This window comes from Neopelma chrysocephalum, unplaced genomic scaffold (genome assembly GCF_003984885.1).
Source record: "Neopelma chrysocephalum unplaced genomic scaffold, ASM398488v2 Primary Assembly neopelma1_366, whole genome shotgun sequence".
Taxonomy (NCBI): Eukaryota; Metazoa; Chordata; class Aves; order Passeriformes; family Pipridae; genus Neopelma; species Neopelma chrysocephalum.
In genome coordinates, this window is record NW_020898030.1 from 141430 (window position 1) to 166230 (window position 24801).

At 57.4% G+C, this 24801-nt stretch overlaps 1 protein-coding gene across 2 annotated transcripts; it reads left to right on the forward strand.

Annotated features, from left to right (window-relative positions):
* The first annotated feature begins 244 nt into the window (after nt 1-244).
* On the forward strand, nt 245-21697 carry KCNC4 (potassium voltage-gated channel subfamily C member 4). Of its 2 annotated transcripts, none has more exons than XM_027706230.1 (5): nt 245-602; nt 2408-3154; nt 7497-8433; nt 9898-10083; nt 15135-15889. In XM_027706230.1, the coding sequence occupies exons 1-5, from the start codon at nt 435-437 to the stop codon at nt 15269-15271; spliced, it is 2175 nt and encodes a 724-aa protein (XP_027562031.1). In that variant the 5' UTR covers nt 245-434; the 3' UTR covers nt 15272-15889. The 2 variants fall into 2 exon arrangements, with proteins under 2 accessions (XP_027562031.1, XP_027562032.1); XM_027706231.1 differs by lacking the exon at nt 15135-15889 and adding an exon at nt 21584-21697 and having other exon boundaries at nt 246-602.
* Nucleotides 21698-24801: the final 3104 nt, after the last annotated feature.

Consider the following 24801-nt stretch of genomic DNA (forward strand, 5'->3'; position numbering starts at 1 on the left):
ATGTTATCTGAGATGCCCTGAGCCTTGCAGGAGTTCCCTGCAGAAGTGACTCCCTTTTGCTCCAAAAAGGCCCTTATTCATCCAGCTCTTGCCATTTTCTCTCTTTCTCTCTCTCTCTCTTTTCTTTTTTTTTTTTCTTTTTTTTTTTTTTTCCTCCCATGGACATTAAAAATCCAAAGGCATATTTGGAGAGCAGACAGCTTTGGGCGGGTGTTGCTGGGCTAAAAGATCTCTTCCTTCCCCAGATACAACCCATTTGTCTGCCTGGCCACCTCCTCCCGCCCCGGGAACGGCCGCGCTTGGGTGCACGGAGCTCTCCCCGGCGGGATGAAAGTCTCCGGATAAAAAATTAGCCGCAGGTCGCAGCATTCCTTCCTCCGGGCCAAACTCGCCTCGCCGCCACTGAGGAGCTGAGCTGCGATGCCTGGCCGGTGATGCAAGGCTCGATTTTTCCAGCACGGTTTTCCCTCGGGCTCCAGGCGCTCCCGCCGGTGCAGCTCCGGGTGCTTCGGGTGTGGAGCTCCGCCAGCCTCCACCCGCTCGGGATCCGGCCCTGGAAGCTCTGGAGTTGCAGGCACAGTTGGAGCAGGGCTTTCTTGGTGGTAAGATCTGAGCGTGGCTCTCGTGCCCCGTGGGTTTTTTTTTTTTTTTTTTTGGGTGGAGCGTTTGCCCCAACCACCCCCAACACCCCGTGGATACGGGGGGCACATGTGAGGGGACAAAACTGGGCAGGGGGTGACCAGGGGACCTGGGGGGACGCACCACAGAGCGCTGGGAGGTGCAGAGAGAGATGCTGGGGCAGCATCCCCCGCTCACTAATCACAACCCTCACCCTCGCCCTGCACCAAGGACCCCCTTATCCAAGTGCTGATCCCTCTGGATCAGCCCCCCACCCCAATAACAGGCCTGTGCTGGGCTTGGATCCCCTCCATGACCCCCAAACCCCCACTTGCACACTCCCCCACCACCCCCCCAGCACCAGCAGTGCCAGTGCAGGAGTAAACAGCACTGGCAGGATGAGTCCCTCGGGTCTTCCCCGGGGTGACAGCCTTGGCCCCTGGGGCACCACAGCTCCTCCCCTGACTCAGGAGCCGGGAGTGAGCGCCACCAGCCCCCCGGGGGTGTGGGACCCCCCCCAAGGAAGGGGGGATTTAGGGGAGAGAGCCCCGGGGGTGGTCGGTACCCCGGGTCCCAGCCTCGGCGGCCGCGGAGGGGAAGGGACATCGCTCACGCAGGAGCCGAAACAGGGCGGAGAGATGCTCGGGGAGGGCAGTGGGAGGGAAGGGGGGCCAGGTCTGTGTGCGGCCCCCCAGCTCCTCACCGGCCCCGGGGTCGGTCTCTCCTGACCTCTCGCTGAGCGAGGGATTGCGAGCCAGGGAGGGATGGGATCTGCGGGAGCCTCTGCCAAGAGCTGGCTCCAGATCCGCAGGCAGCTCTGGGCTGCATTTCCCCTCCGGCGCGAAGCGGAGCTGGGGTGTCCGAGGTTCACTCCTCGCTGACACCGACCCCCCGAGACCCTCAGCGGCACGTCGGGCCCCGCGGGGAGGTGAGCGGTGCCCGGGGGTGCGGGGGACCTGCGGGGAGGCGGGGGGCTGGGCTGGGGGTGGGTGGAGGGGATGGAGGGATGGATGGAGGGATGGGAGGATGGAGGGGAGGGAGGGATGCGGGGATGGGAGGGAGGGCAGCGGCGGGGAGCGCCGGAGGGGGCTGCGGGGCTGGGCGCTGGGGCGGGGGGTCTCCGGCCCCCCGGCGGGGCGGTGCCGGCTCCCGTAACCCCGCCGCTCGCTCCCAGCCCTATAAAAGCCCCGCCGAGCCCCGCAGTCGCTCCCGCCGCCTCCCCCGCGCCGAGCCCCGGGAGGCACCGCCGGGGAGCAACAGGCCCCCCTGGCCCGGCCACGCGTGAGCGGAGCCCCCCGGGGAGGGGGAGCGGGAGGGGAGGCGGAGGGGGCGCATCCATCCCCTCCTCACCCTGCCGGGGACCGGGGACTTGCCCCCCGGCCGCCGCCCCCTCCCCGAGCCCGGCCCGGGGGGGGCGGAGGGAGCCGCCGGAGCGGGAGGGGCGGGCGGCGGGGCCCCCCCGCGCTTGGCGCTGCAGGTACCGGGCCGGGGGGGACACGGCGCCCGGCGGGGCCCAGCATCCCCCCATCCCTTCCCCAGCATCCTCCCGGCTGGGCCCGCAGTCCCCCCCGCCCGCCCCGGGCCCCCTCCATCCCGCACTTGTTGCTGCCCGGTAGGGCTGCACCGGCTCCCGGTTTAGGGCGGTTTTATTCGGGGGGGTGGTTTGGGAGGGGGTGGAGGTTGCAGCCTCCCCTGCTGTCCCCCGGCAGCCAGCGGTGTCCGGCTCGGCTCCAGCTCGCTCCCCCCGAGGCCAGAGCCGAGCCTGAGCCTCCCCTTTTCCCCTCCCCAGTCCCATCTGTGCCCCCCACTCCCGCCTCCGCCGACCCCCGGCTCCTCGCCCCGAGGAAGGGTGTGCGTTCCGTGCATCTCCCATCCACCGAAATCTATGATCAGCTCGGTGTGTGTCTCCTCCTACCGTGGACGCAAGTCTGGGAACAAACCACCCTCCAAAACATGCCTGAAGGAAGAGATGGGCAAAGGGGAAGAGTCGGACAAGATCACCATCAACGTAGGGGGCACCCGGCATGAGACCTACAAGAGCACCCTGCGGACTTTGCCGGGCACCCGCCTGGCCTGGCTCGCCGACCCCGACGCCCAGAGCAACTTTGACTTTGACGGGAAGAGCAACGAGTTCTTTTTCGACCGCCACCCCGGGATCTTCTCCTACGTGCTCAACTACTACCGCACGGGGAAGCTGCACTGCCCCGCGGACATCTGCGGGCCCCTCTTCGAGGAGGAGCTCACCTACTGGGGCATCGACGAGACCGACGTGGAGCCCTGCTGCTGGATGACCTACCGGCAGCACCGCGACGCCGAGGAGGCCCTGGACATCTTCGAGAGCCCCGAGCCCGGCGGAGGGGCTGCTGGAGAGGAGCCTGAAGAGGAAGGGGGTAGGGAGATGGCCTTGCAGCGCCTGGGCATGGATGACAGGCCCCCCGGGGCGGCGGGGGCCGCTGGAGGGGGTGGCTGCTGTCGGAATTGGCAGCCCAAGATGTGGGCGCTCTTTGAGGATCCCTACTCGTCCAAGGCGGCCAGGGTAAGATCCCGGAATGCGCCGGTGGGGATGTGGGATGGGGCCCTGCTTGGGGTTGTGTCTTCAACTCTCTGTCCCTGTGGTGAGATGGACTTTTCTTGTGGTTTATGTGGGTGCCCTCATTGCCATCCCCCTCCTCCCATCGGGCACGTTGGCCGTCCCCCATCCTACAGGACACCTCTTCCATCATCTCCCAGTCTCCTCCCAATGCATCACACCTGGGGAAGCTGGGCTGAAACTGGAGGCAAACCCAATCCCTGCCTCCTTTGCACCCTCAGGTGCTGCCTGGGCACCTCTGGGGCACATGGAGATGAGGGATTGCTCTTGGAAGGGCTGAGTCTTGGCAGAGGCCGAGGTTGCTCTAGGACAGGCAGAGTGCTTGGGTTCCTCTCGCTGGGTTATGACCACGCCAAAACCCACATTCAGTGGCCAAGGTGTGGAGAGGGGGTCAGGGCTGGTCCTGAAGCAAACGGGATCCTCATGACTGTCCCCAAGGAGCTCGTGCTCCTCTTCTGCAGCAGCAGCAGTCCCGAAGGACACCCCGTGGCCCCCTGTCCCCCACTGTCACCGTGTCGATGCCGCCCACGGCGCCCATGAGGACACGGTGCCCATCAGGACATGGTGCCCATCAGCACGTGAGAGCACAGGCTCTCAGCTGTTAACACACAAAACACACCCCCCCGGCCCCCCCCCCCCCGTCCCCAGGGCCCCAGTACCGTGTGCTCACACACGTGAGCAGGACCCCACAGTCCCCTCGGGCCTCCCTGGGCACACAGACAGTCCCTACCCACGGGCACCAACATGCCCGGGATGTTTTCCCCAAAACCAGGTGCATCTCCAGGCTCTCTGTGCATGTGTCCCCTCTCCCAGCTGCTCTCAGATCACCCCCAAAACGCTGTCCCCCAATCCCCAGACACCCCCCTGTACCCACCCAGTCCCATCCCCCGTCACGCCCAGCTCAGAAACCTGCCCCACACACAGAGGCGGGCATTTGGGATCGAAAGGAATTCTGGATGTACTTAGAGGTGTAAAAAAACCCCATCGATGGCAAGAAATCCTGCAGGCATTTCACACCCACCAGCAGCTCAGGGCAGGGGTCGGTTTGGCAGGGAGGTGTTTTTGTAACACACACCCGCAGAGGATGCTCGGGCAGGGAGAGCTGAACTCCTTCTAAAAGGGGGAACCCGCTCCTTTGCCCATCTCTGCGGGCTCATCACCTCAGGGAGATGCTGAGCGGTGCAAAGCTCCAAATAAAAAATTCAACAAAATTAAAAATAAACCCAAGCACAATAATTCAACTCCTTACCCCCTCCTCCCCCCGCCATGGTGTTATTTGGATTTGCTTCTCCCGTGTTTCCTGTTTTCCTGTGTGCTGAGCTGCTCCTGGAAAGGCTTTAGCAAGAGGAATGTGTTGGAGGGAGCAGAGATGGTCGTGATGGAGCCCTGGCTGGGGCTCGAGTGGGACTGGTTTGTACTGGGAGCTCTCTGCTTCCTTCTCACTGCTCTGTGCTAAAGGCTCAGCAATGCCAGGGGAATGGTCACCTTTCCAGGTCACCACTGGGAAAAATACCTGTGTGGCTTGGGAGAAGGGGAATCTGAGGCACAGAGCAGTGAAACCAACCCCAGTGAGTGCAACCTGCCCAGTGTTCCCCATCTGGAGTAACCATCCAGCACTGGGATGTTCTGGGGGCCACGAGCATCTCTGTGGGTGCAACGTTCATGATGCTGCCCTGATGTTTTGGGCTGGTGAGGTTTGGGGTGGTGGGGATTCCTTTAACACTGCCCCGTTTTGGGCTGGTGAGGTTTGGGGTGGTCAGGATTTCTTCAATTCTACCCCATTTTGGGGCCTCCTCCTTCCTTCCCAGAGCCACAGGGGTGCTGCTGGTTGCAGGGAATGCTCCAGAGCAGCCAGTCTTGGTGCATTTTGCCAAACCTTGGGAAGCAGCAGTCCCAGGGTGTCCATGTAAACCCTCAGCTGTGACTAAGAGTCTCAGGAGCTGAATTTCTCCTCCCTGTGGAGCAGCCCCTCGGGCCCTGACTCAGTGGCTCCCTGCTATTTCCATCTTTCCCTCCCTCCAGCACTTCTCCCGAGCTGCCAACTGCATGGTTAGAAATCCCTCCCAAGTTTTTAGCCCCTTTTCCATGTCCCATTGATGTCCATGGGATCCCTGGCTCCTCAGTCCAGTCCACTCCCAGGGAATTTGGTCCCTGGTGCAGCTGCTGTCCCAGCTGGAGTTTAACACTTTTCCTCCCCACGGGAAACTGCCCTGGCCGGGATTTCACCTCTACTTCCAAATTCCTCCTACTTGGAGCTCCTCACTATTTTTCCCCATTTGGGGAGCCCTGGCCTCGCTTCCATGGGCACTGCCAGGCTGGTGAGCCCCTGTAGGGCCATGGATTCTTTGGGAACACCCATCTCAAGCTGCTGAGCACAGGTTGAGATCACACAGATCGTCAACAGGTTCTGCAGGACTTGTTTGTGAGAGTTCTGGTGTGTACTGGTGGTACTGGGTGAATACATAGATTTGGTTTTATTTTAAAGACATTTTGGAAAAGAGCTTGAGTTTTGAGCAGAGACTGAGACACCTTGGGTCAGACACAAAACTGGAGCAGCACTGTTGGTTTGGGGGGGGACACGATGGTTTGCACTGGCTGTGAACCCGACTCTCCTATTTTTAGAGGTTGTTTTTGCTCCTGGAGCTAAATCAGGTCTCACCTCACTCTCACACAGCAGAGCTGCCTCATTACCCGAGTGTTCACAGGGTCTCACCCCCTTCCTTGGTCTTTTATATTTCTTCCTACTTTGAGTCCAAGTTTTTACTCTTGAGGTTTTCCCGAGATTCCCAAACAGGGAAACTCAGGAACATGAGTCAGCCATCAGCTGAAAGCGGATTATTTTGGCTGTGCCACTGCTGTGTAGGGACACTTGCCTGGCTAAACTGGCCTTCAGATCTCACTTTTTGTTGGATTTGCTTCCCAAACTGCACGTGGCTCATCGGCCTTCAGAGCCACACGTGGTCCAGCAGGGTCTGATTAAGGGGTGAGGAGCATCTCATCCCATCCCTGAGCTGGTGTCTGGGGTGGGACACTCACCTTCCAGAGGTTTCTCCAGCAATTAATGCCTGGTTTAACCCTCCCACCAAACCCTTGGAGGGCTGACACTCCCTGTGCCGTCCCCCCCACGGGTTTGCCCTTGGGGACACCCCTCAGGGATGCTCCTGGCAGGCTCTGGGCTTCCACTCCAGGGTTGGGTTTTTCTCCAGTGTGACTCAGGCTCTCTGTGCTGCTGATTCACTCCAGCCAAGGGCTGGGGCTGTCTCCTGGAGCAGCCTCATGGAGCAGCTCTTCCCAACGCAGCCGCTGGGGTGGGTTGGACAGCAAATGGTCTCATCCTGCTCAGTGCAGGGGCAGCAAAGGGGCTGGAGCAGGATCTGCTCCCAGGGAGCCAAACCCACTGTGGTTTTGTGCTGGAGGAAGGTGGAACAAAAGCAAGAGCTTTTCTGCTCAGAGGCTTTTTTTTTTTTCAGGGGCTCTTGGAAACAGATGCTCTGGGTAAAGGACTCATCATGAGCTCATCCTGCCGGGAGGGGGCTGAGCAGGATTGATGGGGCACCACAAGGTGGTTCTTTCTGACACAGCCTCTGATTTCCACCCTCCTCGCTGATATCCACGAGGAGGAGGTGGCATGGAGGGGACAAAGGTCTCACTGGTCTGCCAGAGGGGACAAATGGGAACATCTGGGTGTCACCAGGCACAGGCCTCAGTGGGAGGCTGAGCTCTGCCTGCTCCTCTCCTTGTCCTACCCTCTCAGTCTTGGGACCTTTTGTGGGCACATCATCCACCACGGACCCTCAGGGAGCAGGAATGGAGTGAAAGGACATCTCTGACACATCCAGCCCCCAAACCTCACAGTCATGAATGATGAGAACCTCTCATCTGGCGTGATTTGGGATGCACGTGGGGGAGAGCTCTTTGACTTTGTCCTCTTAAAATTGAAGAATTAAATTCTTAAATTTTGTGTCTGTTCCCAACAGAGTCTCACTCTGATCCCAGGCTGTTCCAGGTCTCCCTTCATCCCCATAACTGTCATTTCTGGCACATCTCCAGCCACAGCTGGAGCCCAGCTCACCTTGCCATGGACAGATCGTAGCACTTGGAGAAAGGTTCTGGCCCCAGACACCGAGGTTTGCTGCCAACTCAATAGGACAGGTCCAGGAACCCTTCCCTGCTCTCCACCCTCGGTCTTGGCGCCGTGGCTGGCAGCTCCTGGGGTGTTTTGAGCCTCCCCCAAAGAGGAGAGGTCGCCCCACATCACTCATGGCCTGTGTAATTCCTGCTTTCCCAGGTCGTTGCTTTTGCCTCGCTCTTCTTCATCCTGGTCTCCATCACGACCTTCTGCCTGGAGACGCACGAGGCCTTCAACATCGACGTCAACGTGACGGAGACCCTGGTGGTCGGCAACACCACGACGGTGCTGCTGACGCACAAGGTGGAGACGGAGCCCATCCTCACCTACATCGAGGGCGTCTGCGTCCTGTGGTTCACCCTCGAGTTCCTGGTTCGCATCATCTGCTGCCCAGACAAGCTCCTCTTCGTCAAAAACCTGCTCAACATCATTGACTTTGTGGCCATCCTGCCCTTCTACCTGGAGGTGGGTCTCAGCGGCCTGTCCTCCAAAGCCGCCCGGGACGTGCTGGGCTTCCTGCGGGTGGTTCGCTTCGTCCGGATCCTCCGGATCTTCAAGCTGACGCGGCACTTTGTGGGTCTCCGGGTGCTGGGCCACACCCTCCGCGCCAGCACCAACGAGTTCCTGCTCCTCATCATCTTCCTGGCCTTGGGGGTGTTGATTTTCGCCACCATGATCTACTACGCCGAGCGCATCGGGGCCAAGACGTCCGACCCCACCGGGAGCGACCACACCCACTTTAAGAACATCCCCATCGGGTTCTGGTGGGCCGTGGTCACCATGACGACCCTGGGCTACGGTGACATGTACCCCAAGACCTGGTCGGGGATGGTGGTGGGGGCTCTGTGTGCCCTGGCCGGGGTGCTCACCATCGCCATGCCCGTGCCCGTCATCGTCAATAACTTTGGGATGTACTATTCCTTGGCCATGGCCAAGCAGAAGCTGCCAAAGAAGAAGAAAAAGCATATACCCCGTCCAGCCCCTCTGGACTCCCCCACCTATGGCAAATCCGAGGAAAACTCCCCCCGGAACAGCACCCAGAGCGACACCTGCCCGTTGGCAGTAGAGGAGGGGGCGACCGAGCGGAAACGATCAGGTGAGACCCCAAAGGTGTCTCAGGGAGGGGGAGACCTCCGAGAGCACCCAAGGCAATATTTTTGGCCCCTGTGACCCTGGGGATAGTGCAGGGTGTGGCCTCCATCTCTGGGGTGGGTGAGAACTCGGTGTAGAAGGGGCTGGGACCTTTGGGTGTGAGGTGTTGGGGGCCCTATTGGTGGACCAGGATGCTGCAGATCGAGTCCCCTCTCCAGGAAAGGGGGGAAGGCCGTATCCTGCTCTTCCAAAAGACATACCGTGCTCTCCTAATGCCATAGATCAACTCACCATGGTGGGATTCCAGGTGTTCCTCCATTGCCCACCTCTCCCTCACGCTGACAAAGGTAAGGCCACTTGCCCAACTCCCATCTAAACCTGGTCATCCCCTTGGGACAGATTTTCCTCTGCTTCCTCCCACCATAAACCATGGAAACCTCCATCAAAATGGATAAATCCATGGATGTTCCCTGGGGCTTGACCCCACCTCCCCATTCATTTTCTGGTGGACACAATCCCTGCATGGCTGTTCCAAACCCTGAGCAAAACCAGCCCCTGGACATTTATTATTTGCTCTCATCCTGAAGTCTGGGGTTTGGCCAGTCCTTCCTTTGGGTCGGGATAGGCCATGGCTCCAGTTGTGGGCACCAACCCCTGGGCTCAGCCTGTGGGTCTCTGAGAGCTCTGTCAGGGTGTCACCGCTGGCCATGGCAGCTGCTCTGCCCTTTTCCTCTTGGTTTGCTGCCAGTGGCACCTCTGGAACAGCTGGAACAGGAGGGATCACGGAGGGGTTGTGTCCTGCACCAACGTGATCTCACTGAGGTCAGCCCTGGACAGCTGCACATCTGGAACACGTGCTTAACAGTGTCCTTCGTCTGCAGGGACATCTGAATGCCCCAAACAGCTTTTTTCCTTATAAATCTCCCTTTTCCGTGTGCCTGCACATCCTGTCTGCCCCAGGAGCCCTGGCAGCGGGAGCAGGAGCTCTGCAGGAGCAGGTCAGCCCTGTCCCTTCCCCCCCAGGAGCTCAGGCCAAGCCCTCCCGTGGCAGAGCCTCCTCTCAACTAAGGAACCAGGGAGTCGGTGACATTAATTAGCACCTCCCACTGTCCCTGGTAAGAATTTTTGGAGAGCTAATTCCCACCAATCAAGTGGGTGGATCTCAAAGACCTGGGGGTTTCCTCCCTAGCTTTGGCTTCACGCAGGGTTTATAACCCTCAGCAGGGGAGGAGCTGCTCTTTGCTGCTTGGAATTAAGTCTGGGGTAGCCCTGCTCCCCTGGAGTTAATTACTCCAAATTAACATGTCCAGGCTGGGATTGTCCCTGAATTGGTGGGTTTTGCCTGGACTGTCTGCAACCTGGTTTCATCTGCTTCCTTGAATGGTCTGACCAAACCCTTCTGGCCACCACAAGCACCTCGTCCTGTGGCTTTGTCAGCTGCTGATGGGTCTCTGCCACCTCCTTGCAGACTCCAAGCAGAACGGGGAGGCCAACGTGGTGCTGTCGGACGAGGAGCAGCCGCTGTCGCCGACGGACGAGGGGAAACGGCCCGTGCGCCGCTCCAGCACCCGGGACAAGAACAAGAAATCCTCCACGTGCTTCCTGCTGGCCACGGGGGACTTCTCCTGTGCGGCTGATGGAGGCATCCAGAAAGGTATGGCTGGAGGTGTGAGCTGGCAGGGGGAGGTGGAGGAGAGAGGTGGAGGTTTGTTGTTGATCCAAGGCAGGGGTTCATCTCCATCCACCCCCTGGCTCTTCTCTGCTCCCCAAATCCATGTCCTCCTTCCTCTCCATCTGCTTCATCTCCGTCCACCACATCTCTCTGTGCTGGCCTCACACTTTTTGTTTTCTCCTCCCCCTGACTGCCCCTGTTTGGGGTCTGTGACCCCTGCCCTGCGTGGGGACAGGTCTGTCCCTTTGCTCCCCCAGTGCTCCAACTTCTGCCCCTCCAACTCTTCTCCCTGGGCTTCAATTGTCCATCTCAGGGTGGTGTGAAAGGGACATCTCCTGGGCACGTGGTGAGGTTGTGGCTGAAGGTGACCAAAAGGTTTTCAGAAGGGAAAAAAATCCCCATGTTTTCCTTTCCTCTCCCCCCCGACGGCTCTCGGTGGGTTCGAGCGTGGGGAGCTGTGATGTGTCAAGTGCTGCCTTGCCAGAAGCTCTGGGCTGCCAGAAAGGCTCCTCTGGGTTTGGAAAGGGAGCTGTGCTTAAGTGTTGAGGTTTTCCACGGGAAACTGAGGGGGAGATGAGTCAGGAAAACACAAAACTCTTCCTGCCATGAGAAAACAAAGTCCCCTTCAGCCTGGTCCCAGCCCTCTCTGCCCCTCTCCCACCAACTCAGCCCCTGTGAGGGTAAATCCAGTGCCACAAAATCCAGCTGCACCCTTGATTGCTGGGATAATTCTTAGGGCAGGGCTCAGATTTTTAGCTCTGCAGGTTTTTTTGTGTGTTCAGGCTGCTGCCTGTTGCTCCCAGGGAATGGTGCCTGGAGCTGGGATCAGGCAGGAGGAGGGATGAGCTGCTCACCAAGACCTGTAGCTTTGGAGACCCTCAGGGATCTGTTGTGGGAGTGGTTGGGATGGTAGAGACTGGATGGGCTTGGGATGCAGGGAGGTGTTTGGGGGCAATCACACTTATCACAGTAGTAAAAGCAAATTGGTTGTTTCCTCCTGGGAAATCAAGGATTCCCTTTGGCATTCCGGCTCAACCGTAGAAAAGAGGGAAAATGAAAAGCTTTGCTCATCTTTGGGCAAATACTGTCAAATGTTTGCTTGAAATGCTTCATGCTTTTTTCCTGGAAGTTCCTTTTCCTGTGAAGTTGGTCTCTTTTCTTAATGCCTGTTAATGTGAAGATGTGAGGGGGCTCCAGTCCTGCTCCAGACTGGGGGGGGGGGGGCTGAACTGAAAGGGATGAAGGAGAGGGATGAAAGCCAGTGCTGATCATCATCCTCAGAAAATGCTGAAGTTGGGCATCTCTTCAGCTGAAGCCTTTGAACCTGGTCCCACTGGAGCCTGGAGGAGCCCTAAGAGCTGAGGATCCAGAGCTGCTTTCACTGCTCCCAAATCCCATTTCTGGGTTGCAGGAGACCGGGAGGTTTCTCTCCTTGCGTGGTGGCAGCAGCATCTACTGGAAAGGGCACTTTGGTGATCGTTTTTGGGGTGTTCTGGTGTCTTCCCTGCAAATATCACAGTGCTTTTTACAATTTAAAACAGAGGTGTCCATGGTTCACTTACCCCCCTGTTGCTGAAATGGTGTTGCACTTGGACACGAGTGGATGCAGAGGAGCTTCAGAGATGCTTGAGACCTTTTGGGAAGAGGGAACCTCAATGCCTGGGTCCTGCTGGTGGGATGGGTGGGATGCTGTCCCAGGAGGTCAGGGGGAAATGCTCCAGAGATCAGGGGTGCCCAGAGGTGACCAGGGGGCAGAGCAGCCTCCAGGCAGGAGCCGTTGGGAGCCGCAGAGGCTCCTCTTCCCTCGCTCCTGATTTATCTCCTGCTGAGGCTGTTTGTTCTGGTCCTGGGTTCTTGGCAGCTCTGCAAATTGAGATGAGCTTGGTTCTGAGCCCGGCTCTCTGATGGCCATCTGTCAGATCCTGGGACAGGTACTGGTGTCTGTGCAAGCTGTGGAAAGCAGGAGATGGAGCTGGTTCAGGAATAGGCTGCAGATCTTGGTATTTATCATGGATCAAGCCCAATTCCAGTGGTTGGTCTTGTTGGGGCAGCTCAAAGAGAAGAGTTACCCCTGCCCACCACCCCTTGGACCTGGGCCTGGGCAACACAGAGCTGGGGTGCTGTGGATTCCCATGTGGAATGTGTTTCTTGCCCCTGTGGATGCTTCCAGTGGTGTCCCTTTGCTCCCTTGGTGCCAGGGATGGTTTCAGACCCCTGATCTCCCTTCAGCAGTTCCCAAAAATGTGTCCTGCTGGGCACGTTTGCATGAGTCTGCTTTGGAATGTGAGCCTTGTCCTCTGCTTGGATGGAGGGATAGGGAGGCAGGAAGGGTCCAGCACCCCCAGTGCCAGTGAGATGGGTTATGATGGAATCATGGAATCATTTAGGTTGGAAAAGAGCTCTGAGATCGAGTCCCATTGTTCCTCCAGCGCTGCCCATGTCCCCAAGTGCCACATCCACATGTCTTTTAAATAACTCCACCCCCTTTATCAGCACATTGACGTGGCCCAGCAGCAATTTTTGGCTCTGTGGCCAAACCCAGAGCGTTTGCAGCTGATTTTTTCCTCTGCCTCTCGCTGTCAGTGCAGGGCCATGACCTGGGATGGAGCTGGGGATGCTCCCATGAGCTTCCACTGGCAATGCCTGGCTGGGGGGAGCAAGGAGCAGCCCATGGCCAGGGCTGTGTTAGGAACAAGCACAGGCATTCCCGGGCACTGCTGCCTCCCTGCTTTACCCTGTCCCATCTGCTCCCACCTTCCCCCCCCCATGCACTGGGAACTGAGTATTTCCTGAGGGAAGCCCAGCCTGGGAGGCCCCCCTGGGGTCACGCAGTGTCCCCTCACTCTCTTTATAGGCAGCAAACCTGTTTGTAAAGCAATCCCAGTGACCTGAGGTAGCACTGGAGTTACTGGGATTCTGGCTCTGTTAATGAACTGCAGCCCTGGCAATTAGCAGAACACAATCCCCTGGTGCTTTGTGGCTCCTCCTGGCCCTGAGCTTGGTGGAAAACCACGATGGACTTGAGGGATGGAGCCCTGAGCTCCTTCCCAGGTGCTCCTGTGAGTGTGGCTTGGGAATAAACTGATGGAGAGAATGGAGCGTTGGGCTCGGGGAAGGTTTGCCCTTGGAGCTGCAGAGGGTCCCTGGGGGAATCCAACATCTTTATGAAGTGCTGCCCCAAACTGTGGTGTTGGAGACTTAATCAGAACAAGCAGTGTGATTTTGGCCCTATTCCTGTACCCTTTTCCAGCCTTTTTTGTTCAGAGAACGGAGCAAGAGGGCAAAGATCCTCCCTGTAAACTTGGATCACCATGGAGGCTCCAAGCAAGCCTCGACCCTGTAACTCCTCTTGCCAAACTGGTGCTGTTTGGGTGCTGGATCCAGGGTTATCCTAAGCTTTCAGGGACTGTTGGATCTCAGCAGGATTGCTTCCCACACACACGGATCAGGGTGGCAGGGAAACATGTGAGCTCCCCAAAGAGCCACAGCTCTCCCAGGAAAAGAGCAAGGGCTGAGGAAGGATGAGCCTAATGCAGTTTTTTTGGGGGTATTGGGGGGAGCAGGAGGGTCTTTGCATCAGCTGCTGTAGGTGAGAAACATCCCCAGCTCCCCCCAGCTCAGGGCTGTGCTCGTTCCCTCCCCTCTCGCTGGGTGGATCCAAGCCAGAAAGTAAATCAGGAAATTGCTCCTCTTCTCAGGGGCTGATTCTAGTCCTGCTTCCACTGCAGAGACTGGGAAAGTTTTGCTGGAGTCAGCAACAGGTTTGTCCCTCTGTGTCCTGGACCCACCTCGGCCTGAAAAGTGAGGAGCTTCCAGGGGGGCTGAGCGGTGGGAAGGGGTTGAAGAATCCTCATCCTCCCTGCTGAGTGCTGGAGATGAGAAATGATTAGGGGAAAAAATATTAAAAGGGGATAAAAATCAGGTTTAAAGTGCTCTGGAGCTTTTTCCAGGTGACGCTTTGTCTCAGCCTCCTCCTGGGGGGTGATGCTGTGGTTGCTCCGGGGTGAGCACTGATTCCTGATCCCAGCCTAAACCAGCCTGGCCAGACCAGCAGAACCCAAAATGCCCCAGAAACACCCCGGGGGTGGGACACAGGGAGGGGTTCCAAGCTTGGCACTGCCCCAGGGCCCGTCCATCACCCTGTTTTTGTGCTGTCAGGAGCCACTCCCTGCGCTGCCCCCGTGCACACCCCGGCACTTCCCCGCTCCTGCTTTCCCTGGATCCTGCTGCTGCTCGGGAAAGGCTCAGGCTTGGCTGGGTTTGCTCACCCAGGAAGGTGCAGGCGCAGGGACATCGGGCTCATCATGGCCGGGAGCATCATTAATTTTCCATATTTTGGCAGCAGATCCAGGGACAGACTCATCTGCAACAGTGCTGCAGGTTGGACCTAAAAATCCAATTTTCAGTGCAAATACTTAGTGCCTTTCCAGCAAGAAAAGTGGCTTTTGACCTGTGAGAGCATTTCTTCTGGCTGTTTGCTTTTCCAATAAAAGCTGGAGCAATTCCTGGCTCTTTGGGAGGAGTGTGAAGGGTTCCTGTGCTTAAAGAAATATAAACATCTGCACTTTAATGCAATTTCTTATGTAAAATAATGAGCACATCTACCTGCTCCTTTCCACACAGAAAGGTGTGTGCAGCAGCTTGGGGTTTAAAACCCAGAGCCGTGGGAATAACTCCTTCAAAATCCCATATTTGTTTGAGTTCTGCTGCTTTTCCCTGTCTGCTTTAGCCCACAAAATCCCCAGTTTCATTCTTCATTCAGAAAAATTTGGGAAGCAAAATCCAACACCCCCCAGGAGCGATTTGGTCTCCCAGGGCTGACGACTCCCAAGTCCTGGATTTGGCCAGTGCTGCTCCGTGAAGGGAGGGGGAAGGTCTGGAGGATCTTTGGTTGCCCTCAGAAAGCTCTTCCTGGATTTTTGCAGGGGGTTGATTGGGGTGTGGGGCTGGTGACGCTCCCCCTGGTGCTCCCGGCTTTCCCAGCCTTGGGAATGGGGCTGCTCGGCTCTAACCTGTGTGTTTTCTCCACCAAGGCTATGGAAAATCCCGGAGCCTGAGCAGCATAGCTGGCGTGGCAGGATCCCCGGGGGGCTTGGCCCCGCTCCCGTCCCGCTGCAGCTCTCCCTGTGCTCTGCAGAGCCCCCGCTCTCCCGTCCCCTCCATCCTCTAAAACACCTCCCGGACCCTGCTCTGTGTCGTGTCGCTCCGTCCCCCCTTCCCAACAACTCCGTGTCTCCAGTTTCCAGGCGAGTTCCGACATCTCCACCCCCGAGCAGCTGGTTCTGACCCTCTCCAGCCCCCCCTGCACTGCTCGGCAGGAGCTGTAGCGTCTCCACTGACCTTGTCTCGTGTTCAGGACACACCCCTGGAGTGGGGTTGGGGTGATTTCCCCCCCCTCAAAACATTATTAATCCCAAATAAACCACGGGTCGACCCCTGTGATTCCCTCTGGTGTCGAGCCCTCCCTCCCGTGGGCCGGTTGCACTTGGGCTAAAGGGTGGTGGAAACACAAGAAGGACATGTTGACTTATAAAATTATATCTCATTGTGCTGGAAATGGCTGAGTTCATATAATTTTAGGTTCTGTTTTGTTGTTTTTCTTTTTCTTTTTTTTTTTTTTATTTAAAAACCAGCCTCAAGTTTCCGGAGGCAACAGATGAATAAACCTCTATTCCCTGCCCAGCAGTGGTTCCCCTCTCATTTTGTGCCTTTTTCTGCCTAAATCACACTTGTTCTTTCCCAGATTGTGTCTGATTCTCCATCCGGCCTCAGGGACGGGCCTTGGAAACCAGCCCTGAGGTCCTGTGGAGGTTGAAGGGCCCTGGGAGAGGCTGGGATAATAGGTAGGGATGTTCCCAGGGATAATAGGTAGGGATGTTCCCAGGAAGAGCTGGGAGGTGGTGGGAAGAGGAACAAGGGTCCCTGGGAAAGCTGCTGCTGCTGGTGTTGAACAGTGGGGACAGGAGGGATTCGAGACAAAATGATGCCTAAATGGAAAGGGGGGTTAAATCCTTTCTGGAGATGGACACAGGGGGGTGGGGCAGAGCATTCCCATGGGAATGGGCACTGGGTTTGAACCAGATCCCCCCCCCCATCCCTGGGAGGAGGAGGCTGGAGTGCCAAACCCCTGTTACACTGCTGCTGCTCATGTATATTAGTTTTTGGGGTGATTTTGGGTGATCTCAGGTGTTTCTGGAACTCAAACCAACCCTTCAGTCCCTGATTTGTGGCTCGTGTCTTGCTCTGTCACCCCAGCTCAGCCTCCCCGGAGCCATCTGGGTTTGGGGGGGCTGCAGGGGCTGCTTTGGGGGTCTGGAATCCCACCCTGGTGCTCTCTCAATCTCTTTGCTCACCCTGAGCTGCCACCTGGAGAATTTTCTGGACAGCAGAGCTTAGTTTTGGGCGTGTTTAAAAAGAAAAGAGCCCCAAAAGGTTTTTGGGGATCAGACCCTTCCCCTCCATCACGGCCAAACTGGAGCTGGAGCTCAGGGAGTGATGCAGAGTGAGGATCCCTGGGGGGCAGGGATGGGCAAAGGCTGGACTGGATGATCTTGGAGGTCTTTTCCAACCTTAATGACTCTGGAATTCCATGGTCCCCACACCCTGAAGGACCTGGGATGGATTTTGGTGTTTCCCACAGCCAGGACCCTCCTGCTCCATCCCAGGCCCCCTGGGCCTCAGTTTCCCTCAGTGTAGAGAAGGAGCTGCCAGGAGGAGGCAGTTCCACCTCCAAAACAACCCCCTCTGAGTCCTACACGGAGCCAACAAGAAGCCCTTCACTTTTATTTTGCTTTTCTTCCTCCCTCACCCTGTCCCAGCCCTGTGAGAGCTGAAGGGAAGCAGAAAAGAGGTGGAAAAACTTGGTGCCACGAGCTGGATCCTGGGGCTGGATGGCAGGAGCTGGGCCCTGCAGAGACCCAGGGCTGGAGCTGGAATTTCTGGGGATTTGGGGAGAAATTGGGATGAGCTGCATCCATCCTCTGCCCAGGATGTCCTGTAGTGGTTTCTGACCCCTGTGCTGTGCTGGGGATTCACCCTGTGTGTTAGTGGTGTAGCTGCATTCCTGGGATTTCTGTGATTTAAGTGTATTCCCATAGGAAATGGTCAGAGTAACTGGGCAGGTCCATGAATCACCCAAAAATCCATGAACTGGCTGAGTCCAGTGGCTCATGCTGGCATTGCTCTGGCTCATCCTCCCCTCTGGAAGCAGGAGGAGCTGGAATATCCCCATCCCCTGAGAGAGGGAAGGTCACCCTCTGTGATTTCAGTGGCCTCTGGACCATAAATGATTTATCAAGGTCACACACTGACTTTGGGGACGAGCCAGCCATGAAACCCTGTCCCTTGAATCAGACCAGGATGCTCAAAATTTGGGGTTTTAAGCAGAGGATCAACCCCAGAGCAGATCCCAGGAGATCCCACCCTCTCCCCACAGCAGAGCTGGTTGTCTGGTGTGGAAAACCTTTGGTGGACCCCCCAAAATCTGATCCCCACTGGAGCAAGGAGGGCTGGGCAGGAGCTGCCACAGGATGCAATTTTTAGCTGTGCCGTTATGCAACTCGGGAGAGGGGATGACTAATGTGCAAAAAGCTCCTCTAAAACAACCAAACCCCAAAAGGGAGACGGAGGGATTTCAGTGGGAGGCACCGAACTGCTGAGAAACCCTTCGCATCTTCTCCCTCTTCCTCCCCACCTCCTTCTGATTTGGGGGATGCAGGAGGGAGAAAAGCAGCTTGTTGGTATTTTTAAGAGGGGTCTGGGTTGGTTTTGGGGGTGAGTTCAGCAGGGCTTAATCCCCTGGGTAAGAGGAGCTGTAGTGGATCAGAGCAGAGTTGTAAATATCTCCAGAGCCCAGGGTTTTATCTCAAACAGTGGCCAAAATTGGCTGCCTGGAGAACAGGATAAGAATAGAGCAGGAATATCCGATACTTCCCCTGAATATCCTCCCAGAGCTTATCTGTGTTTAGGGATCTGGAAGGAGCTCACGTTCCAGCCCAGAGAAAGGAGGGTTGTTGGATTTATTCCTGAGGAACTGAATAAATCCACAGGATTAGATCCTTGGCTGCCTCTGCCCAAGTCCTAACATGGCATTTAAAAAAAAACCAACCTCAAGGGATGTGCAGGGATTGTTGGGGTATCCCAGTGTGGACAGGAGAGGTTCCCATGGGATGAGGGGACTCTGCTGGGTCTTGTTCCCAGTAGGATGCTGTGATTGAGGAGAGATATATGGATAACACTGTGTATATTGTATGTGTGTGTCCCTTGCCTGTGGGCAGTGGGATGCCTGGCAGCCTGGAGCTTCAGTGCCCCGTGTCCCTCTCCCCACTGTGGCTGCAGACACAGGTGATGCTCAACAGCAGGAACAGGACCAGAAATCATGGAACTGTGGAATGTCTGGGTGGGAAGGGACCTTAAATCCCATCCAGTCCCACCCCCTGCCATGGGCAGGGACACCTTCCACCAGCCCAGGTTGCTCCAAGCCCCGTCCAACCTGGCCTTGGACACTCCAGAGATGCTGCACAACTTCTCTGTTGCTGTCCCAGTGTTGGAGCTCTCACATCCCTCTGTCCATGTATCCATCCACTCCGGAACATGGATCAGCACATTGGGACAAGGACCAACCCCAATAACCACCCACCCCTGGTGCCGAAAGCACTGCAAGGAGCAAAACCAGAGCAGCCTTTGGATCCAGGGAGGGGATTTGGGGGCAGTTCCCCCTTCCAGCATCAGCTTTTCCTTCTCTTTTCCTCCTGGAAGGCTCGGAGCCCAGCGCTGCGTGGAGGCTGCACCAGGATCCCGGGGTTGCGTGCAAAGTATTAATTTTTATTGTTGCAACAACTGCTCTGTTTCTTGGGAGATGCCTGAAAGAGCTGAGAAAATAGAAAGGCCTGTCAGGCTGCCGGGAGGGAGGTGAAGATGTCAAGAGAGTAATTGCTCTACCCAGAAGGAGCCTGTTCCTGGCTTCCCCAGCACTGCCAGGAAAAATCCTCAGCGCTCATTTGATGACAATAAAGGAAAAATAGAAAATAAATAGCAACCCCATGGTTTGCCCGTGCTGACGAGGAACGGGGAGAGCAGAGGCAGATGCAAAATAAGATGCAGTTGAGCTTATAAATAGGAGCCTCCCAGCTCCCAGTCTGTTACTTCCTCACCTCCACCCGGGCACTTGATCCTTACGCTTTTCCCACAGAAAAGGTAAATGAAGGAGCAGAAAGTATTTTGTAAATTGCTGGGGAGGGGGTCACGCTCTTCCTCCTGTGTGGGATGGGCTGGGGCAGGGAATGAGTCCTGGTGCTGTGGAAAAAATAATCACAGAGTCAGGGAATGGTTTGGGCTGGAAGGGACTTGGAAGCTCATCCTGTTCCATCCCCTGCCGTGGGCAGGGACACCTTCCACTAGCCCAGGTTGCTCCAAGCCCCATCCAACCTGGCCTTGGACACTTCCAGGGATGGGGCAGCCACAGCTTCTCTAGGAATTCCATCCCAGCCCCTCACCACCCTCACAGGGAGGAATTCCTTCCCACTATCCCATCTCTCCCTGCCCTCTGGCAGTGGGAAGCCATTCCCTGTGTCCTGTCCCTCCATCCCTTGTCCCCAGTCCCTCTCCAGCTCTCCTGGAGCCCCTTTAGGCCCTGCAAGGGGCTCCAAGGTGTCCCTGGATCCTTCTCTTCTCCAGGGGAACATTCCCAGCTCTCCCAGCCTGGCTCCAGAGCAGAGGGGCTCCAGCCCTGGCAGCATCTCCGTGGCCTCCTCTGGACTCTCTCCAGCAGCTCCACGTCCTTGTGCTGTTGTTCCCAGGGCTGGAGCAGCTCTGCAGGGGGGTCTCACCTGAGGGGCAGAGGAGCAGAATCCCCCCCTGCCCTGCTGCCCCTGCTGTGGGGGGTTTTGGGGTCCCAGCGCACGTGGCCGGGGTGTGTTGAGCTTCCTGTCCCCCCAACACCCCAAGTTCTTCTCCTCAGAGTTAGTGTAGGACCTACCCAAACGTTGTGCTGGCCCAGCTGGGTGCTGGCAGCCCGTGGAGGCAGCACTGCAGGGTGTTTGGGAAGATGCTCACAGTGGGACTGTGGGAACTCACCATCCCTGCAATTTTGGGGGGATGGCCCTGGCAGCACCACAGCAAACCTGGGTGATTTTTGGAGCTGGGATGTGCCAAGTCAGGGTAGCACCCTACTGATGTTGGGTGGCAGATCCTCACCCAAAAAAAGCCTCGAGGAAGGGGCTGTGAGGGCGAGAGGGGCTGGGACTGATGAGCTGGGACAGGAGGGTGGTTTTCTCGTGGTGGCTTTGTCTGGGGGGCAAAAAATAAAAACCTGGGCCTGTTGTTTGTTATTTTTAGTTGTGCTAACTTTTTTTTTCCGAGGCTGGGAAGCTGCTTCCAAGGCAGGTCCCTGGAGGCCGCGGGCAGCAGGTCTCGAGCTCGCACAGAAAATGGCTTTGAACGGGGAGGAGGAGATGGGAGTTAAAAGCCGACTTGTGCCCCTGGTAAATCAATCGACCTGATGGGGAATGTTTCCAGCAGGCCACGAGTCCTGCCAAGAGCTTTTAGCTGCTCACAGGACTGATGGAACCAAGAGCTGGGATAATTTTCAGCAGCTGGTCCCCAGTTGCTGCTGGGGGTGATGCTGGGTCCCCAGACCCAGCCTGGGAGGTGGGAAGTTTTCCTGCCAGCTGTGGGATTCAGGGGCTTTCATTCCAGTGGGATGTGGGGTTTGAGAAGCCTCTATGTCTGGGCATTGCTCACCTGAGCTGTGCAGTGACACTTGATGGAGAACGAGACCTTTATTTTGGTGAAAATCAGGTGGGTTTGGAGCTGTGTTGGGGCTGCAGGGAAGGCAGGTGGGTTGAACCCATAATCAGGAGGTTTAAAGCAGAATTCCATGGCTAACCATGTGGATTAGGCACTGTCTCCCTGCCTGACAGCCCCTCGCCTGGGAAGCAGGCCCTGGCACATGGGGAGAGGCGGTGGGTGACTCAGAGCTCCAATCAATGGTAATTAATTCAATGATAACAAATGAGAGGGGGAGAGAGAAAGAGAGAAAAGAAAAAACACTGCGGGATTAATGCACCAGGCTTGGCTTTGGGACATCTGGCTTGGGGTTGGCTTGGGAAGTTTTGGGCAGGAGCAGCTTTCTGGGAGGAAAAGGCTGCAGTGGGAATGACACTTTTACTGTGTTCTTCATTTTTACCCTCGAAATCCCCGTGACTCCACGTCTGGTTTCTCTTGGAGAATCATTTCCCAGGTCTCCCATCTCTGGCTCCATTCTGAGGCTTTGTTAAACCATTTTTTCCTGGTTTACTGATGGAACAGCAGCATTTTATCCCTCTGGAAAAGGCCATTTTGCTTTGTGGTTAGTCTGTTCTCTCCATCCTACGAAGTCGGGGTGCCCTGGAAGCTCAGCCTCCCTCTCACTCCCCCGTTTCTCCCCAAACAGCGGCTGGAACACGATGTTTAATGTGTTTAATGTTTGTGTCTTTGATTGCAGACTCCTGCCAGGACGCCCTCGCTTCCAGTTACACCCAGGGCGAGGTGGTCACCTTCTCCTGAGCCCCGGCTGGATCCAGGGAGTGCCCCGGTGAGGGACGCCTTCCCCCAGGGATGCTCTTCCCAAGGGATGCTCTTCCCAAGGGATGCCCTCCCCGAGGGATGCTCTCCCCAAGGGATGCCTTCTCTTAGGTGGAGGGATGTGTATCCTGAGGGATGCTCTCCCCAAGGTGGAGGGATGCTCTCCCTGAGGCCAAGAGATGCTTTCTCCAAGGGATTCTATTCCCAAGGCCAAGGGATGCTTTCCCTGAGGCCAAGGGATGCTCTTCCCAAGGGAGATGGTCTCCCCAAAGCTGAGGGAAGCTCTTCCCAAAGGGACATGCTCTCCCCAAGGCCAAGGGATGCTCTCCCCAAATCCCAGGGATGCTCCCTGCAAACCTGGGACATGCATTCCCCCAGGGATGCTCTCCCCAAATCCCAGGGATGCTCTCCCAAGGCTGAGGGATGCTTTTCCCAGTGGACATGCTCTTCCCAAGGCCAAAGGATGCTCTCCCAAGGAGCCTTCCTTCCCCAGGGCTCCAGCTCCGTTCCTGGTGGGGGTTGGCAGCAGGGTCCCCTCAGAGGTGCCACAGGGCAGTGGGGCCAGGAGGGAGGTTTGGGGGTGTCCCCCCTCCCCTTCCTGCTGCCAGCCCTGCCACAGCCACACTTCCCATCCCCACACAGCACCCCTGGGCTGCCCCCTGCCCTCACCCATGCTTTGGGATGCACCTTGTCCCTCTGGAGCCTCCCCAGCTGCTCCCCGGGGCATCTCCACCCACGGCTCCACCCGTGCTCCGACCCCCTCCATCGTCCCACGGGCGCTGGGGACCCTCCTCCGGGGTGCCAAAGGCTCCATTCCAGGTGCCACAGACAGGCCCCAGGGATGCTGAGCCCGGGATGCAGATCCCTGAGCAGGATGGGGGCCGGGCGGGTGGGCTGGGGGGCGATGGGTGGCCGAGGAGGGGGAACCCGGCCGGCCTGGCGGGGTCAGGCTCTGTCCAACGCTGTTCCATATCTCTGTGACCAAGGCAATACTCCTGTCTCTGTCTGTCCTGTCCGCATGCCTGTCCCACCAACTTGTACCAGAGTTCCAATAAACACATCAATGAGCTGAGTCAGCTCCCGGACCCTCCTGACTCCCTGTTTCCTTGCTCCCTGAATCCCCACAAAGCCCTGTCCCCACCCCGGCTGTCCCAGCAGAGGGAATGGTGATTTCAGCTGTGGATCCCCTCGAGGGATTAGTGATTCTGCTCCTCTACTCTGCCCTCCTGAGATCCCACCTGGAAGACTCATCCAGGTTTGGTGCTCCCAACTTAAGAAGGACTTGGAAGTGTTGGAGCAAGTCCAGAGAAGGCCGTGAAGTTGATGAGGGAATGGAGCTCCTCCCCTATGGAGACAGGCTGGGAGAGCTGGGGATGTTCAGCCAGGAGAAGAGAAGTTGTGTGGATACCTCACAGCACCTTCCAGGACCTGAAGGGGCCTGCAGGGAAGTTGGAGAGGGATGTCCAGTTCATCAGGAACTGGAGAGACGGGATGAGGGGGAATGGATTCAAATGGAAAGAGGGAAATTTCAGGTTAGATATTGGGAAGGAATTCTTCCCTGTGAGGATGGGGAGGCCCTGGCACAGGTTGCCCAGAGAAGCTGTGGCTGCCCCATCCCTGGAAGTGTCCAAGGCCAGGTTGGACGGGGCTTGGAGCAACCTGGGCTAGTGGAAGGTGTCCCTGCCCATGGCAGGGGGTGGGACTGGATGAGCTTTCAGGCCCCTTCGAACTCAAACCAGTCTGGAATTCCATGAGTCCCTGTTGTGGCTGAGCTCTTTGCTCTCTCACACATCTTGGAGCAGAGCCCATGGAAAGCCCACAGCAGAATGGCTTCAACATCCCCGTGGAATCCCTTTGCTGGAGGAAAGGCCCTGCAGAGCTGCCACATCCATTGGTTTTGCCTGTTCTCAGTATCCAAGATGAAATAAGCAGCACCATGGCCCAGCAGTGCCATCCTTAGGCTTTGGAGTGAACATGGGATTGAGGTGCAGGGGCTGCTCCTCCCCGGGCAGCCCTGAGCTCATCCATGAGCCCACAGTTCACATTCCACACCCTTCTGGGGCTGCACCCCCCCAGGCACAGCGTGAGCCCTCAGAGACCCACGGAGACCTGGGACTGCCAGTGCTCCAAATCACTGCTGCCATGAGCTGGGGGGGCCTCAGCCAACACCTCACCTGGAGATTTTGGGGCTCCACTTGTTGACAGCCCTCCCCGAGGAGGCACAGGGACAGGCTGGGATGGGTCAAACCAGGCACAGAGCTGAAAAGCTGCCATGAAACTGGAGAGAAAACATTCCCAAATGCGAGCAGACCGTGGCCAGGGGCCAATGAACAACTCGAGGGAGAGCCCCTGGGAGAGGCTGCAGAGCCCCAGGGAGAGTCCAGAGGTGCTGCCAGATGTGCTGGGCCCTTCCCGCCCTGGCTGTGGCCATGGATCCATCCCAGGATCCGTGCTGAGTGCTCGGGTGCTGGAGGAGGCTCAGTCAGGTGGTGCTGAGCACCTGCATCCCCCGGGTTCTGTTTGGGGCCACGAGCACTCGGAGCATCCCGGCGGAGCTCAGGACCTGCCAGGTTGCTCCAGGGGGACCTCGAGGGGAGGGGGTGGTCACACTGTGAGGGCTGGGGCAAAGCTGGCTGGAGATGTCCTCTGAATGTCCCTCAGCAGCAGGACTAGGTCCCTGCTCCATCCTGGACAAAGCCTCTTCCCATCCCCACTCTGTACTGCACTGGCCAAATGCAGCCTGTTCCCACTGACCCCTGGGCAAAACAGGAGTCAGGAGGAACAAACTGGAGGCTCAGGGACTGAAACTGTCCTCAGGGATTCCCCAGCTCTCCTGGGGGCCCCTCTCCTTCCTCTTTCCACTTTGGGAGAGGGGAAAACCCATCTACACCCGACCCTGGGGCTACAGGTTGGGAATTGTGGTCCCAGCCTAAATCTGCTGTGGGGGTGGGTGTGATGAGTGGCCAAACCCTCCTGAAGCTGCATGAAGGTGGATGTGACCCATCAGCCAGGAAAGGTCCTTCACCCCAGGACCCACCCCCAGTGCAGGAGAGGATGAAGCCCCATCCCAAACCCCTATCCCAAACTCCCATCCCAAATCCCCATCTGGTGCAGGCCTTCCTGAGCTCTTGCTCTGGA

Excerpts from the sequence above, each read along its gene's own strand:
- KCNC4 (XM_027706230.1), top strand. The coding sequence starts at position 435 with ATGCAAGGCTCGATTTTTCCAGCACGGTTTTCCCTCGGGCTCCAGGCG. Across the intron at positions 603-2,407 it reads GGAGCAGGGCTTTCTTGGTG|TCCCATCTGTGCCCCCCACT; the intron begins GTAAGATCTGAG and ends TCCCCTCCCCAG. Across the intron at positions 8,434-9,897 it reads GACCGAGCGGAAACGATCAG|ACTCCAAGCAGAACGGGGAG; the intron begins GTGAGACCCCAA and ends ACCTCCTTGCAG.